Source organism: Dermacentor silvarum, chromosome 1 (assembly GCF_013339745.2).
Source record: "Dermacentor silvarum isolate Dsil-2018 chromosome 1, BIME_Dsil_1.4, whole genome shotgun sequence".
NCBI classification, from domain to species: domain Eukaryota; kingdom Metazoa; phylum Arthropoda; class Arachnida; order Ixodida; family Ixodidae; genus Dermacentor; species Dermacentor silvarum.
In genome coordinates this window covers 326,829,992-326,843,329 of record NC_051154.1, presented here as the reverse complement: position 1 = coordinate 326,843,329, position 13,338 = coordinate 326,829,992, and the positions used below count along the sequence as shown (strand labels likewise).

General features: G+C 48.8%; 3 protein-coding genes and 1 long non-coding RNA gene across 6 annotated transcripts in view; 2 read left to right on the top strand and 2 right to left on the bottom strand.

Annotated features, from left to right (window-relative positions):
• Positions 1-3,583, bottom strand: part of LOC125942285 (uncharacterized) — a 342,786-nt gene extending 339,203 nt beyond the window's left edge. Inside the window, exon 1 of the mRNA XM_049660445.1 lies at positions 1,976-3,583. Within this exon, the coding sequence (XP_049516402.1) occupies positions 2,049-3,485 (1,437 nt within the window). The 5' untranslated portion in view covers positions 3,486-3,583 and the 3' untranslated portion in view covers positions 1,976-2,048. The remainder of the gene's footprint in view (positions 1-1,975) is intronic.
• LOC119437340 (uncharacterized) overlaps positions 1-13,338 on the top strand; it is a 583,955-nt gene that overhangs the window by 164,007 nt on the left and 406,610 nt on the right. The gene's annotated exons all lie outside the window — the stretch shown is intronic.
• LOC119437342 (uncharacterized) overlaps positions 1-13,338 on the bottom strand; it is a 528,585-nt gene that overhangs the window by 317,142 nt on the left and 198,105 nt on the right. The window lies entirely within an intron of this gene.
• LOC125942287 (uncharacterized) overlaps positions 1-13,338 on the top strand; it is an 83,154-nt gene that overhangs the window by 68,351 nt on the left and 1,465 nt on the right. The window lies entirely within an intron of this gene.

Here is a 13,338-nt window from a genome sequence, read left to right as displayed (position 1 = left end):
GTACGTCGCTATCAACGCCGCAGATTTTTGGAGCCTAGCACGTACTTGAGGACGCGTCACGCCAGATGCCCAGACGCATATGTCATCCGCATATATTGACAACTTCACCGTATTTGGTAGGCATTCTACGAGGGCAATGAGCACAAGATTGAAGAGTGTTGGGCTCAACACACCACCCTGTGGTACTCCACGGTGTGTATAGTGTTGAGAAGTTGGGCCGTCTTCAGTATTCACAAATAGAGACCGCATATGTAAATAACTGCGTGTCCAACGATAAAGCCTACCGCCGAGGCCAACCATTTCCAGAGCCTCTAATATAGCCTCATGAAGAACATTGTCATATGCTCCTTTGATGTCGAGGAACATGGCGACAGATAATCGCTTACACGCCTTTTGATGTTGAACGTAAGTAACCAAATCGATGACGTTGTCAATGGAACATCGGTGACGTCGAAAGCCAGCCATTGCGTCTGGATAAACTTCATAGCGTTCCAGGTACCATTCAAGTCTGGCGAGGATCATTCGTTCCATCACCTTCCCAATGCAACTGGCCAGCGCGATTGGGCGGTAGGAAGTAATCTCTAGAGGAGACTTGCCAGGTTTGAGGAGTGGTACCAGGCGGCTGGTCTTCCATTCTTGAGGAACGTTTCCATTCTCCCAGGACTCATTGAAGATGTTCAGCAAGGCACTTCGCGCTAGTTCACCGAGGTGGCACAAGGTACGGTAAGAAATACCATCTGGTCCAGGTGACGACGACCGATTACATAGGGCAAGTGCCGCGTCGAGCTCTTGAATGGTGAACGGCAGATCCATGCGTGAGTCCCGTGTGTCCGGAACGTAGTCAAAGGTAAGGGAACTTGATCCCGCTGACTGGCCTGTAATCATGGCACAGAAATCTTCCGCCACGTCGAGGTCTTGTCGGCGTTGGAAAAGTGCTAGTGCCTTGAATGGAAAGCGTTGTTCCGGAACGGAACGTAGGCCTCTCACAGTTCTCCATATTTGAGACAGTGGCTTGCGGGGGTCAAGGGACTCACAATACTTTGTCCATCGCTCCGATTCCAGTTTATCTATGCGGCGTTGTATCTTCTTTTGAGTGCGCCGGGCTGTCCTTAGATCGTGAATGGACTTCGTGCGTCGGTATCTTCGTTCGGCGCGACGACGAATAGCACGAAGTCGCTCCAACTCCAGGTCGAATTGCGAGTACTTCGATGAGCACATGAGCGTGCACATAGCGGTCTGCGCCGCTTCTTTAATAGCTTCCTGCAGTCCAGATAAAAGACCTTTCTGACAAGCGTCCTCCAGGTGGTTTTTAAACACAGTCCAATCAATTCTTCGTAGTGTGCTTGGCGGGTGAGTGTTAGACATGCCGTCAATCTTGAGGTAGGTGGGGATGTGATCGCTGCCATGTGTCTCAATGTCCAAAAACCACTTAACGCGCGTGGCAAAGCGGCGTGATACAAAGGTCAAGTCCAGGCAGCTGCTGTACACTGTGCCCCGTAGAAACGTAGGACTAGCGTCATTGAGCAGCAAGAGGTCATGATTGGAGAAAACGAAGCGAGTCTTCGTCCGGTTGCGTTGACTTTTGAGCTTCCCCAAATGGTGTGATGGGCGTTAAAGTCCCCGGTGATAATCCAAGGACCAGGAGACGCTTTTATTATGTCTTCTAGTCTTTTGGTGTCAAACGGGCTTGATGGAGATAGGTACGCGCCTACAAGTGTAAAGGTGAGCTTTCTATTTTTGACGGTTAAGCAGACATACTGATTGTCGTCATGAGGTTGCACAGGCTGGATGACGTAAGTAAGCTCACGGCGAATAAAGACGACTACCTTGCTATTTCCGTTGTTATTTGAGGACGTAATTGACTCGTAGCCGGATAGTCTGATAGGGTGTGTTAAATTTGGTTCGCAGATAACGATTATTGGAAATCGGTTAACATGTACAAACTGGCGAAAATCAGCAATGCGAGATCTTAGACCTCTGGCGTTCCACTGAATAATCGATGCTTCTTTGACCTCCTTACGAAATGACTGGTGGTTGTCAGCCATGGTTCACTCGAGGGTTGCTAGGACTGGGCTCAGCGAGTCCAGCACTTGTAGTCCCCTTCGAGCGGATGGAGTTTCCATGCTGGTCAGCATTACTCTGATGACATCAATTATGGACCGCAACATCGGGATGATTTGGCGGTCTACTGTTGGCAGAACATCAACTGAAGGTTGCTTCGATGGAGGCATCAAACGTGTAGTCTCCTTGGAAGGCTGAGCGCTCGGGAGCGCTGGCCAGTCTTCTACACGGGAAGGATTTTCCGTTTGAGGCCTCCTTGTGATCTCGGGTCTGCTTGTACTCGAAGCTGATCTCGTTGGCACAATCTGTGCATGAACTGCACCTTGAGTTGTACGTTTCCGTCGATGACGTCGACGTCGACGCCGGATCTTTTCAGAAGCTTCACTGTGAGATGAGCTGTCCCTGACCATCTGTTTCAGGATAGCAAATTCTTTTTTGATCCGTGGGCAGTCTTTAGATGTAGCTTCATGAGAACCGTTACAGTTGCCACATCTAATGTTGGTTGCGCGGCAGACGTCTGCAGTGTGCGACTCCGCGCACCGAGGGCACACTGCAGATTTTGCACAGGCGCCCTCGACATGTCCAATCTTGAAGCATTTGTGACATTGAAGCGGCTTAGGGACAAACGGCCGAACAACATGTCGGAAGTGACCAACCTTGACATGCGAAGGGATAGAGTCGCCCTTGAAAACTATCTTCACGCAGCGGCTGTTTCCGAGGCGGCATACGTGCGTTATGACTACTCCTTCATACGCCGGTTTAATCAGAATGGGCAGGTCTGAGTTCGTAATTGCCAGGTCAATGTCGTAGATTACGCCGGCAGTGCAGGTTTCTTCCATTGGTATAACCGGTCTTACTTTGATGTTTCCCAATTCTGTTATCTGTCGGAGCTTATCCAGCGCATTTCTCCGGGTCGTGTCGACAGCCAAGACATTCTTTCGCGTGTTTATTCGGACCTCCTTAATTTCGTTTGGTGCCATTCCCTCAAGGAAAACGGAGAGAGCTTGCCTGTTTAATCCTCGAAGGCTGATGGAATTATCCACAGGGATGAAAAGGATGGTGTGCGGCCAGCGCTCAGGTTTTGCATGCAGGGTTGATGTACTCCCGGGTGATGACGTCTTGATGAGTCTTCTTTTTGCCTTTCGGCTCCTCACCGATACAAAGCTGTCGTCCGATGAGTCGTCGCCTGTGACTGAGTAAATCTCAGTGTCTTCGCTGGTGCTAGACCAAGTACCTCGCTTCCTTGAGGAGCTTGTCAAAGTAGACCTCTGGCCCGGCGGGATTGCAGGATCCGCATCCATGACCACGAGAGCAGGAGCCTCAGTGGAGTCTTCACTGCTGGTGGACCGGTTGCCCCTTGTCAATGAAGAGCTCGCCGTGGTAGACTTCTGGCCACACAGGACTGCGGGAGGCTCCGCGTCCATAGCCGCAAGGCTGGACGCATAAAGCGCCCCGGAAATCGTGGAAAATTGGACGAAATATAGCTAGCCGAGATAGATGCGTTCTAGCAAAGAGCAACTTCGTCGTCATTGAAAAGTGCAGGGAGGTCGATTGAACTATGCAAGCAGAGAATTAGTTATCGGGCGATGCTGTGCAGGAGTAGTCACGGGTCGAGAGCTCTGTCCTGTGGCGGTATTGATTACGCTGCGGATGGCGATTATGCGGCGGATGACGAAGACAACGTGTTATCAAAAAGGTGAGGAAAACTGGAAGATGTGGAGTCAACATACTTGGCGGGTGCATGTTTTACGAGGTGCTACGAATCCAATCTGCTTCTTGTAGGCTGCCTGATATACTTTGATCCAGAAAAGCAAGGTTATTCGAGGTGCTCAATGGTTGGTTGGTCACAGCCATACCAAGAACCAGCGGTCGAATTCACAAAGCGCGTTCGTAAGTGCTGCTTGCCACTGGCCAGACGCCTTCGCTAATGATATGTCCAACACCACGATTGGCTGACACCCGCTTCTACGAATAGTTTTGGCGTAAGAAAGTTTTTGTGAATTCGGCCCCAGACTTTTAACTGTCTAACCTATTGCTCTGTATTCTGAGCGCAGCGCTTAGGCGCCGGTTCCTGAAGCGAGTGACGTCTTAGACGCCATCTTGGGTAACTAGGTATGTGCCACTGGGAATGTGCCGCCTATACAATGACGAAAAACTACCTTAAATTTGTCCGATACCCAGCCCGAAATCTCCGAACCCTTCACAAGGGTTTTTAAAGGACAGCAACCCGAAGGATTAGCAGGCACTCTTCAATGAACTTCTCGCCAGCTTGAGCTACTGAGTATGTGCCACTGAGTGTGCGGCAAGCGAGGGAAGAATTCTGAGCCTACGCAGGCACCGGCACACCACACTTCTCGTCTCGGAGGCCACACGCGGAATTCGCGGCCGTGCCACTAGATGGCACAGCGTGTCCACAAAGAAGCGCAATAGAGGAGCCCGGTCGTTACATGACGCGTTTCTCAGGTGCCGTGCATTTCGGAGGCGACACGCAGGCTTCGTGGTGGCGGCTCTAGATGGCGCTGAGTGTTCTTAGAGAAGTGCGGAAGAGGCGTCTCGCTGCAGTACACGCCTCACCCATAGCTCGTTTTGGCGGCGGCAATACGTTATGTCGCTATGCTGATTCAATGCTAACGCATTACCGCCGGAAGTCATGGTTAGGTGGTCTCGCTGCAATTTTTTAAGTAACCACCTGAAGCCACATATTTACGATTTGTAGCTGGTGAGTTCACGACTAGTTTCCATTTGGAAAAAAAAAGTTGAGCATGACGCTCGTTTCGCGATATAAATTTCCGTAGTTGGCGATGACATACATTGACGTATCAGTTAATTTTTAAACGAAGCCTTATAGGTTCACAAGTTTCGGCGGTGGTTTCTGTGGTGGTGGCGGAGTCACGCTGATAAGTGGGCCTATCGTGGCGATTGCGCAGAAAGGGTCCAAGCTCATTGGCACATACCAGGATGAAAAAGAAAGAGAGAGAGGAAGAAAGAGAGAAAAAAGACCCAGAGCAAGAGAGAGAAAGATAGCAAATCACCACGAAGGTCAGAGAAAGAGAAAGAAAATGAGAGAAAGAAATAAAGAGAATCACCACGAAGGTCAGATACACACACGACAAGCTTCGCTTACCCCCATTTTCTCGACAGGAGAAGGGCTGGTGATTTTTGTGCTTCAATGCAGAAAACTATGTTAAAAAAGATAAGTGGAACAAGCGTGAGTTCACACCGCAAGTTTCACGGCTAATACCTCGCAGCCGGTGCCACCCTCAGTATTTGGTTCAAGTGTATATGCACTGCAATCTCACCGGAAACAATCCGCCAACTTCAATATGGGCCGTAAGGTAATTATTTAAAGAGTTAATTGAGATAATTTTTGCTAACTAGTCGACCATGCGTTTTGATTTCTCATACGAGTATGCACGCCACTTCGTGTAATCCATATGCAAGACTACAGTTGCCCTATCTACCGCAGATCATTAAAAATAATTGTATGGTCAAAAGGAACGTCGCAGTTGTGCCCGATAGGCGAAGCATTGATTGCTATAGCAAATTATTACACAGCTGTACGAAGTAAGTCAGTAGCTTTGTAAGCTGCAGCATCAACTGCTCTAAACATCTGCTTTCTAATAGGCACATTGTCACGCGCGCACAGGCAAACACGAACACATCTCACTCGATAACCGTGGACACTTGGTGTCAGAATGATGGCGTGATGAAGGGCGGTAGCAGCGGCGAGTGAATTCCCCTTCGTGCATGCCTCACACTTCAATGCAAAGTAGGCACGCGACAACACAGCACATGCAGTCATCACCTATCTCGGGTTGCCCAGCTTTCGAACCCACCACAGATTCCATCCAAGATAGGTCACATGTGGCCGAGTTCAGTCACTGCAGCTATCCACGAAGTGAATGATGATGAGTGGGCGAAGCACCGGGGGATCATTCTGGTAAACCACAGCTACGGACGAGAGATAAAGAGAGCGCGCGTCGGGAACGAGATAGAAAATTACACCATCTTCCCGTAGGGGAACCCTGAGTAGTATGTGAAGCAGCCATGGGGTCGACTCAAGGTAGTTTTATCAGCTGTATAAACTTGGACATGCAGCAGCACCACCAATGCGCAGAACTGTTGTCGACGCCGTCAGCGTTTAGCCCGCGTTCGCACCGAACGCGCGCAAAGTGGAACCGGAACCGGAAGTGGAACGGGAAGTGGAACCGGAAGTGGAGCCGGAACCGGCAGTGGAACCGGAACTGGAACCGGAACAGGAACGCCATCTAGTGAACACTTCATAAAACTGCAGGTGGCTACATACTACTACTACTACAGAGGAGGGAACGACCCACACCCTAAGGAGCTTCGCCCCTAATAAATGAACGGCGTGCGCTTGGCTCAGGGGGTCATCGTGGTATCAAGCATACGTTCAGCAAATGGTTGGGCACGGATGAAAACATTCTCGATGACTTTGACCATCCCTATAGGCGAGTCACTTTCGTAGCCACCATAGTGCTGTGGGGAACTACTTTATAAGGGCGTGCCTTGCAGAACTCTTGCCTAAATCTTGAACGTAAAAATTACTGAACCTTATTTTAATGACATATGTGAGAATTTCATTTCCTTTTGCATATTTGCTGACATATGAAAAAGTGTCAGCTGCGCAGGCGGAATAGAAGTTTCGCGCAAGAAAATAAAAGGACAGAAACCAAAAGAAAAGCACGCTTAGTTATCACAAAAAGCGCTTACGTTAGAATTTTTCATAAGAAATAATGTCAGCCGATCATGATGCTGAAAATATTATTAATGAACGCGGTCTGCAAATGGCAAAGAGCACTTCCGAAAGAGAAGCGTCGTGAATTTTCCCCCTGATACTGAGAAAAAATATATATTGCAAAGAGAGATTTCATATTGATGGGAGCTCTTCCAGATTGCTGTATCATTTTGAAAAAATTTAAAAACGAGCAGCCATCGGAGAAGTGTACTTACAGCAATATTAAGATATCACAATATTTTAAACGTTTTTTTAAACAACTTTGTTTCCCTAAAATATGAGAAGGAAGGAATATAAGAAAATCGTTGCTTTCCTGCATTACAATTCACGACACACACAATCGCAATTAACAATTTGTGCTTTAAAATACCCCAAACAGGTAATTTCCATTTGAAATAAAAAATTGTCATCGGCATTAAAAATATTTGGTTTTAACGACCCGTAGGAAACATGTCAAGAACACGCTACCGGAGCTACATGGCCTTGGTGAAACTTCAGACAAAAAAAGGATGCGATTAGAGTCAACACAGGAGGAATATAAAGTGTTATTCTCTTCAGTGGATGAGTGCATGCATAGCCATGAAGAATGAATACTATAATGCTCGAAATTAAGAAAAAGAAATAGCACCTCAAAGGTCGTTGCCGACGAGTAGCAGAGGAGGTTGGTAAGGAGAGGCACTTCGAGCAACCGCATCAAATGAATACTATGTTCCAAGACGGATATAGATCACATAGAGGGGCGGGTTACCAACACAAACCTTGCGCGACTGCATCAAAGCTCGAAAGGCGGCCTATGGTATTACTGTTACAACAAATGTCACAGGTGTCTCTGATTGCTAAAACTCAATATCTACCACGCGAGGAGGTAGGGTATTTGTCGCACGCACAGCGAACGGCGTTCCGAATGATGTAGCCATCACGATCACAGAAGCGCGGAAAGAGGATGGTACTATGGTCATGAAGACGATAGAAGTGCAGAGAGTTTTCCGCCAGCAGTTCGCACAACTCTATTGAATCGAATAAGCGCCGAATTAAACGCCAAGACGAGTGCGTTTTGCCGATGGCTTCCCAAAACTGGACCGAAAAACAACGTCAGCACTTCAAAAACAGTAACAAAAGGCGATGTACGGGCGGCCCTTAAAGCCATGATTTCTACAATGACACAAGCGCTCGATGGCTTATTAATGGCCTCCTACATAATATTTTTCGCCATTTTTGGTGACGCTCTTACGTGAAATAATTTCGTGAAGCAAGCGGCATATCTGCAATCCATTTCTGAGAAAGCTGCTGAGAGTCTGCTCTACAATAGGACATCGGGACATACAGATAATATGTAGTGATATGTCAGGCGCTACCGTCGGCGTAAATTGATTAGTGATGGCCTTTCCCTCCAATCTGCGTGTGCCTTTGAGCAGCGTGCTTAAAAGGTGGGAGCCAAAATCTCTTCCTCTGCACGGTTCTGACATCTGCACCGCGGCAACAAGTTTGCACATTTGTTTGAAAACGACTGCTTTGCTATTTTGCAGGTTTTACTTTTCGTTGTTCCTTTCGATAAACAATCTTTGGACAATTTGACAAAAGATAGCTATTGAAGCCTGGAATTTAGAGATATCCTATTCGCAAATAATAATAAATGAGGTGTCTTGTATTCAAAAACAGATTTCTGTAGACATGTGGCTACCAATAATGTGTGACTGGTTAGAAGTGTACTGTAGCCACTTGTGAACTCACACTTGTACATTAATGGTAAGTTGACTATTCATTACCCTCTTAACACTTGGACAAATGGGCATGTGAAATAAAATACGCACATCACAAAGAGCACAATTATGCATATGTTACATGATGCTGGAGTACAATTCTGGACAATGTCAAATTACACCATATTGTTAAGCGAACGAGGGATTCAGCACTGAAGGTATTTACAATCTCTTCCTCTGCTCGGTTCCCACATCTGCACCGCGGTAAGAAAACAACTGCAGCGCTGGCTCGTTCAGCCGACAGCTGGAGACCCAGAAGTAGTTCGTCTTCTTCGTCCGTGCTCGCGCTCATGTAGCATATCCGTGTATCATGTAGAATATGTATGTAGCATTATCCCCGGCGGCAGATGCACCATCTGCACTTGACGTGCAGATGCACGTCAAGTCCATATTCGCTGGCCTTTGCTGTGATGGATGGAAGGTATTTCTCCAGTGGCTATGTTGGTTCTCGGCCGAACAACAAAAAGAATGGGGAATAACCGGCAGTGTCATGGAGCGAAGAATTGTATGCAAATGTAACATGGGGTAGAGCAAGGTCCCAATCACGGAGGTCGGACGAGACATATTTTATCAGCATGTCTGTCGGGGTCGATTCAGACACTCAGTGAAACCATTAGTCTGTGGATGGTAAGACGTAGTCAACTTGTGCTTGGTTGAGCAGCACTGCAGGATGTCGGCGATGACCTTTAAAAGGAATGTGCGGCCACGGTCAGTGAGCAGTTGGCGTGGAGCTCCATGTTGTAAAATCACGTCGTGCAAAAAAGAATTGGCGACATCTGTGGCGCAGTATGTTGGAATCGCTTTCGTGATGGCGCGGCGCGTTGTGTAATATGTCGCCACAGCGACCCACTTGTTGCCAGACGTTGATAGGGAGGAAGGGCCATGTCAAAGCCAGCGCGATAGAACGGCTCCGACATGACGTCGAGCGGTTTAACGCACCAGACAGGAAGCGTCGATAGTGTTTTTAGACGATGGAATTTCTCGCACACCGTAACGTATTTCCGTACGGAGCAGGCAAGGCCTGGCCAAAATAAGCGTCGGCGAATCCTGTCTTAAGTGCGGGAGGCGCGAGGTGACTGGTGGTTGGCAAGTCATGAAGTTCGAACAGCTGACCGGAGATGCTTACAAATGACGAGGAGTAGGGCACCACCGTTGGGGTGAACATTTTGGCGGTATAATACACCATCCCGGAGGACAAACAACTGAAGCGACGAATCGGAAGCCCAATGTTTCAATGTTCATCGTGGCGTTACGGCGTTGGCATCATGGCATTGCTCGTCGGTGACGTGGAGCAGTTGTGAAACGGAGAAAACGGTAGCGTCGGTATCGGTGTCAGGGATGGTGGGTGGTTCATCCACAGGATGATGCGATAAACAGTCTGACTAGTCCTGATGTAAGCGGCCCTACCTTACACTACTATATAGGAATATTCTTGTAGCCGCAGAGCCCAGCACCAAGCAGGTCGGTAGGGTCCTTGAGTGACGGAAGCCAGCAGAGCACGTGATGATCCGTGATTACAGAGAAATCATCATCATCATCATCATCATCATCATCAGCCTATATTTATGTCCACTGCAGGACGAAGGCCTCTCCCTGCGATCTCCAATTACCCCTGTCTTGCGCTAGCGTATTCCAACTTGCGCCTGCAAATTTCCTAACTTCATCATCCCATCTGGTTTTCTGCCGACCTCGACTGCGCTTCCCTTCTCTTGGTATCAATTCTGTAACCCTAATGGTCCACCGGTTATCCATCCTACGCATTACATGGCCTGCCCAGCTCCATTTCTTCCGCTTAATGTCAACTAGAATATCGGCTTTCCCCGTTTGTTCTCTGATCCACACCGCTCTCTTCCTGTCTCTTAACGTTACTCCTAAGATTTTTCGTTCCATTGCTCTTTGTGCGGTCCTTAACTTGTTCTCGAGCTTCTTTGTTAACCTCCAAGTTTCTGCCCCGTATGTTAGCACCGGTAGAATGCAATGATTGTACACTTTTCTTTTCAACGACAGTGGTAAGCTCCCAGTCAGGATTTGGCAATGCCTGCCGTATGCGTGCATACAAATGCGTGCATACAAATACGGGCAAAATTTGGAAAGCGCCCAGACGGGAGCCATTCACCCTCTTACATTCGCTCTCTTTAATCGAAAAGAGTTGAGCTCCGTTGCTGCGGGGAGGTGGCTGGCTTAGGCGATAACACGATACTGTCCCCATTGGCGTTGGGCTAAGACGTCTCGAATACCGTGACCACTGTCATCGGTACGGACCTCTGTAGAAGAGGACGTGTCAAAATGGGCCAGTATAGGTGGCGTGTTGTGAACGGTACTGAGTTGGACAAACGCGGCAGCTTGAGCGGGACCCCACGTAAACGGAACGTCCTTCTTCAGAAGATCAGTAAGGGGTCGGGCAATCGCTGCAAAATCTTTCACCAACCGTCCGAAGTGGCAGCATACTCCTACAAAACTCCGGACGTTTTTGACAGACTGAGGTACAGGAAAAGACGTGACAGCACGAATTTTCTCCGGGTCTGGTTGAATACCGGAAACGTCGACGAAGTGGCGCAGCACTGTAATCTGCCCGGGCGACCGAAGTGACACTTCGTAGAATTCATTTTACAGCGTAAGCTGTTATGAGCTAACTGCAATAGCGGTTTCGGTTCGCGATGGTGTCCACCGCCGCCGCCTCGTAACCGCTATCGCCGGAAATGCGAAAAAAGTGTCTGTTCTCCACCAGGATCGAGCCCAGGCCCGCTGCGCGGGAGTCGGATACTTTACCACTGAGCCACGCAAGCTCTTGTTATGAGGCAGTGGAAAAATGCCCTATAAGCACGCCCTGGGCAGGCTTGCCGACGCAGACGCCCCGAGCCTCCGCCAGTATGGTGGCGCCCTCGAGTTAAGGCGCCTGCAAACCCCGCGTGCGATGGCGCAGACGACGCGATGTGATTCAGATGAGGCGCGCAATCAACGCGATCCCAGCCTCCGCCAGTATGGTAGCGCCATCTAGTTAAGGTGCCTGCAAAGGCAGCGTGCGCAGGCGCAGACGACGAGATGCGATTCAGACGAGGCGCGCAATCAACGCTGTGAGATGTGCGCCACGTATTCTGGATACCTCTTCAGTACACATTATGGCGTCTCCGCGCAAGGTATGAACTGCTGCTGAAGAAGAGAATCGTAGAGCTAAGTGCGCGGCTACAACCAGGAATCATTTGGCTCAGCAGACTGATGTGCAGAGAGCATTACAAGCCGCAGCTCGCCGTCGACGCCGGGCGGACAATTCATATCAATCTCGTCAAAACGAGGTGAAGAGACTTTGCCACGAAACCCTGTTGTGCGTGGTGACGAAAATGGAGCAACTGTTGAGCCGCTCCACCTGCTTACGCTGTGACTGTGCTGCGTGTGTCGCGCAGGTCTGTGACTTTTTTAGCCCAGCCTTGCGGAAGACTTGAAGAATAGCTGATAAGTGCTCAAGGTGCGTCTCATATGTATACGCGGAAATGAGAAAACGTCGTCTAGGTAGCTAATGCATGTTGACCATATGAACCCTTGAAGCAAACAGTCTATTATGCGTTCAAACGTTGCATGGGCGTTGCATAGACCGAATGCAGAACTATGACTTGATATAGACCATCAGGGATGACGAACGCGGTCTTCTCTTGGCCGTTCTGCACAGAAATCTGCCAGTAACCAGGCCTAAGGCCTATTGAGGGAAAGTAGTTGGCACCGTGGATACAATCGAGGATGCCGTGGACAGACTTCCCTTTTGGTAATTTGGTTTAGATGACGATAATCGACGCAAAAACGGCACGCGCCATCTTTCTGTTTAACGAGCACTACGGTCGACGCCCAGCGGCTACACGATGGTTCAACAATGCCTTTGGAAAGCATCTTGATCGCTTCATCTTGAATAACATTACGCTGTGACGCATTAACGCGATACGGCCGGCGATGTATAGGAATAGCATCGCCAGTATTTATATGATGCTTAACTCAGACCCAATTGTTGACTGTTGAGGTCAAAGGTGTCGAGGTAGGAAAGCAAAAGGCGGTATTAGGCAGTAAGTCCGCAGCAATCATGGGATTAAATGTTGCGTCGACGCAAATTCCATCCTGTGGAGATGGTGAAGAATCGGAGCATACGTCTACGGAAAAGTCGTGACGTGGTCAGCTGCTATAGCACGCAGCGTGGCAACCGATATGCCTTGAAGTAAAACTTGCTTTGTCAGGCCAAAATCGATGACGGGGAGGAAGGTCCGGTTATCAGCAACGGTTACGACCGAGTGGGGTGCAGTGATATTGCGTATGAAAAGGACATCAGGAGCAGGTGTGACGAGGTAATCTCCATTTGGCTCAGGGAAAGATGATATGAAATCAACGAAAGTCAAGACTTTAGGCGCAGACGGACGAAGGCGTTCGTACTTAAGTTGCTCGGGAGTTCAGCACGAATATGAGGGAGAAGAAGTCGAGGCAAAGGGTACCGGCAGAACAGTCGATCAGAGTGGGAATGCGCCGTAAGAAAAGTGTAGTCCGAGCATAAGATCGTGGGGACAATTGGTCCGCATTGTAAAACGAAGTGGAACGTGGCGGCCGGAGTTGATTCTCGCGGGCAGTACATATGCTAGTGACGCCAACAGTGTTGCCATCGGCGAGGCGTACGGCTGCTGTAGTAGCAGGCATGATAATTAACCTTCTTCAGCCGACGGACGGAGATAGCTCTCATTATGGACACCTGGGCTCTGTATCAATTAATGCTGTCAAAGGGACACT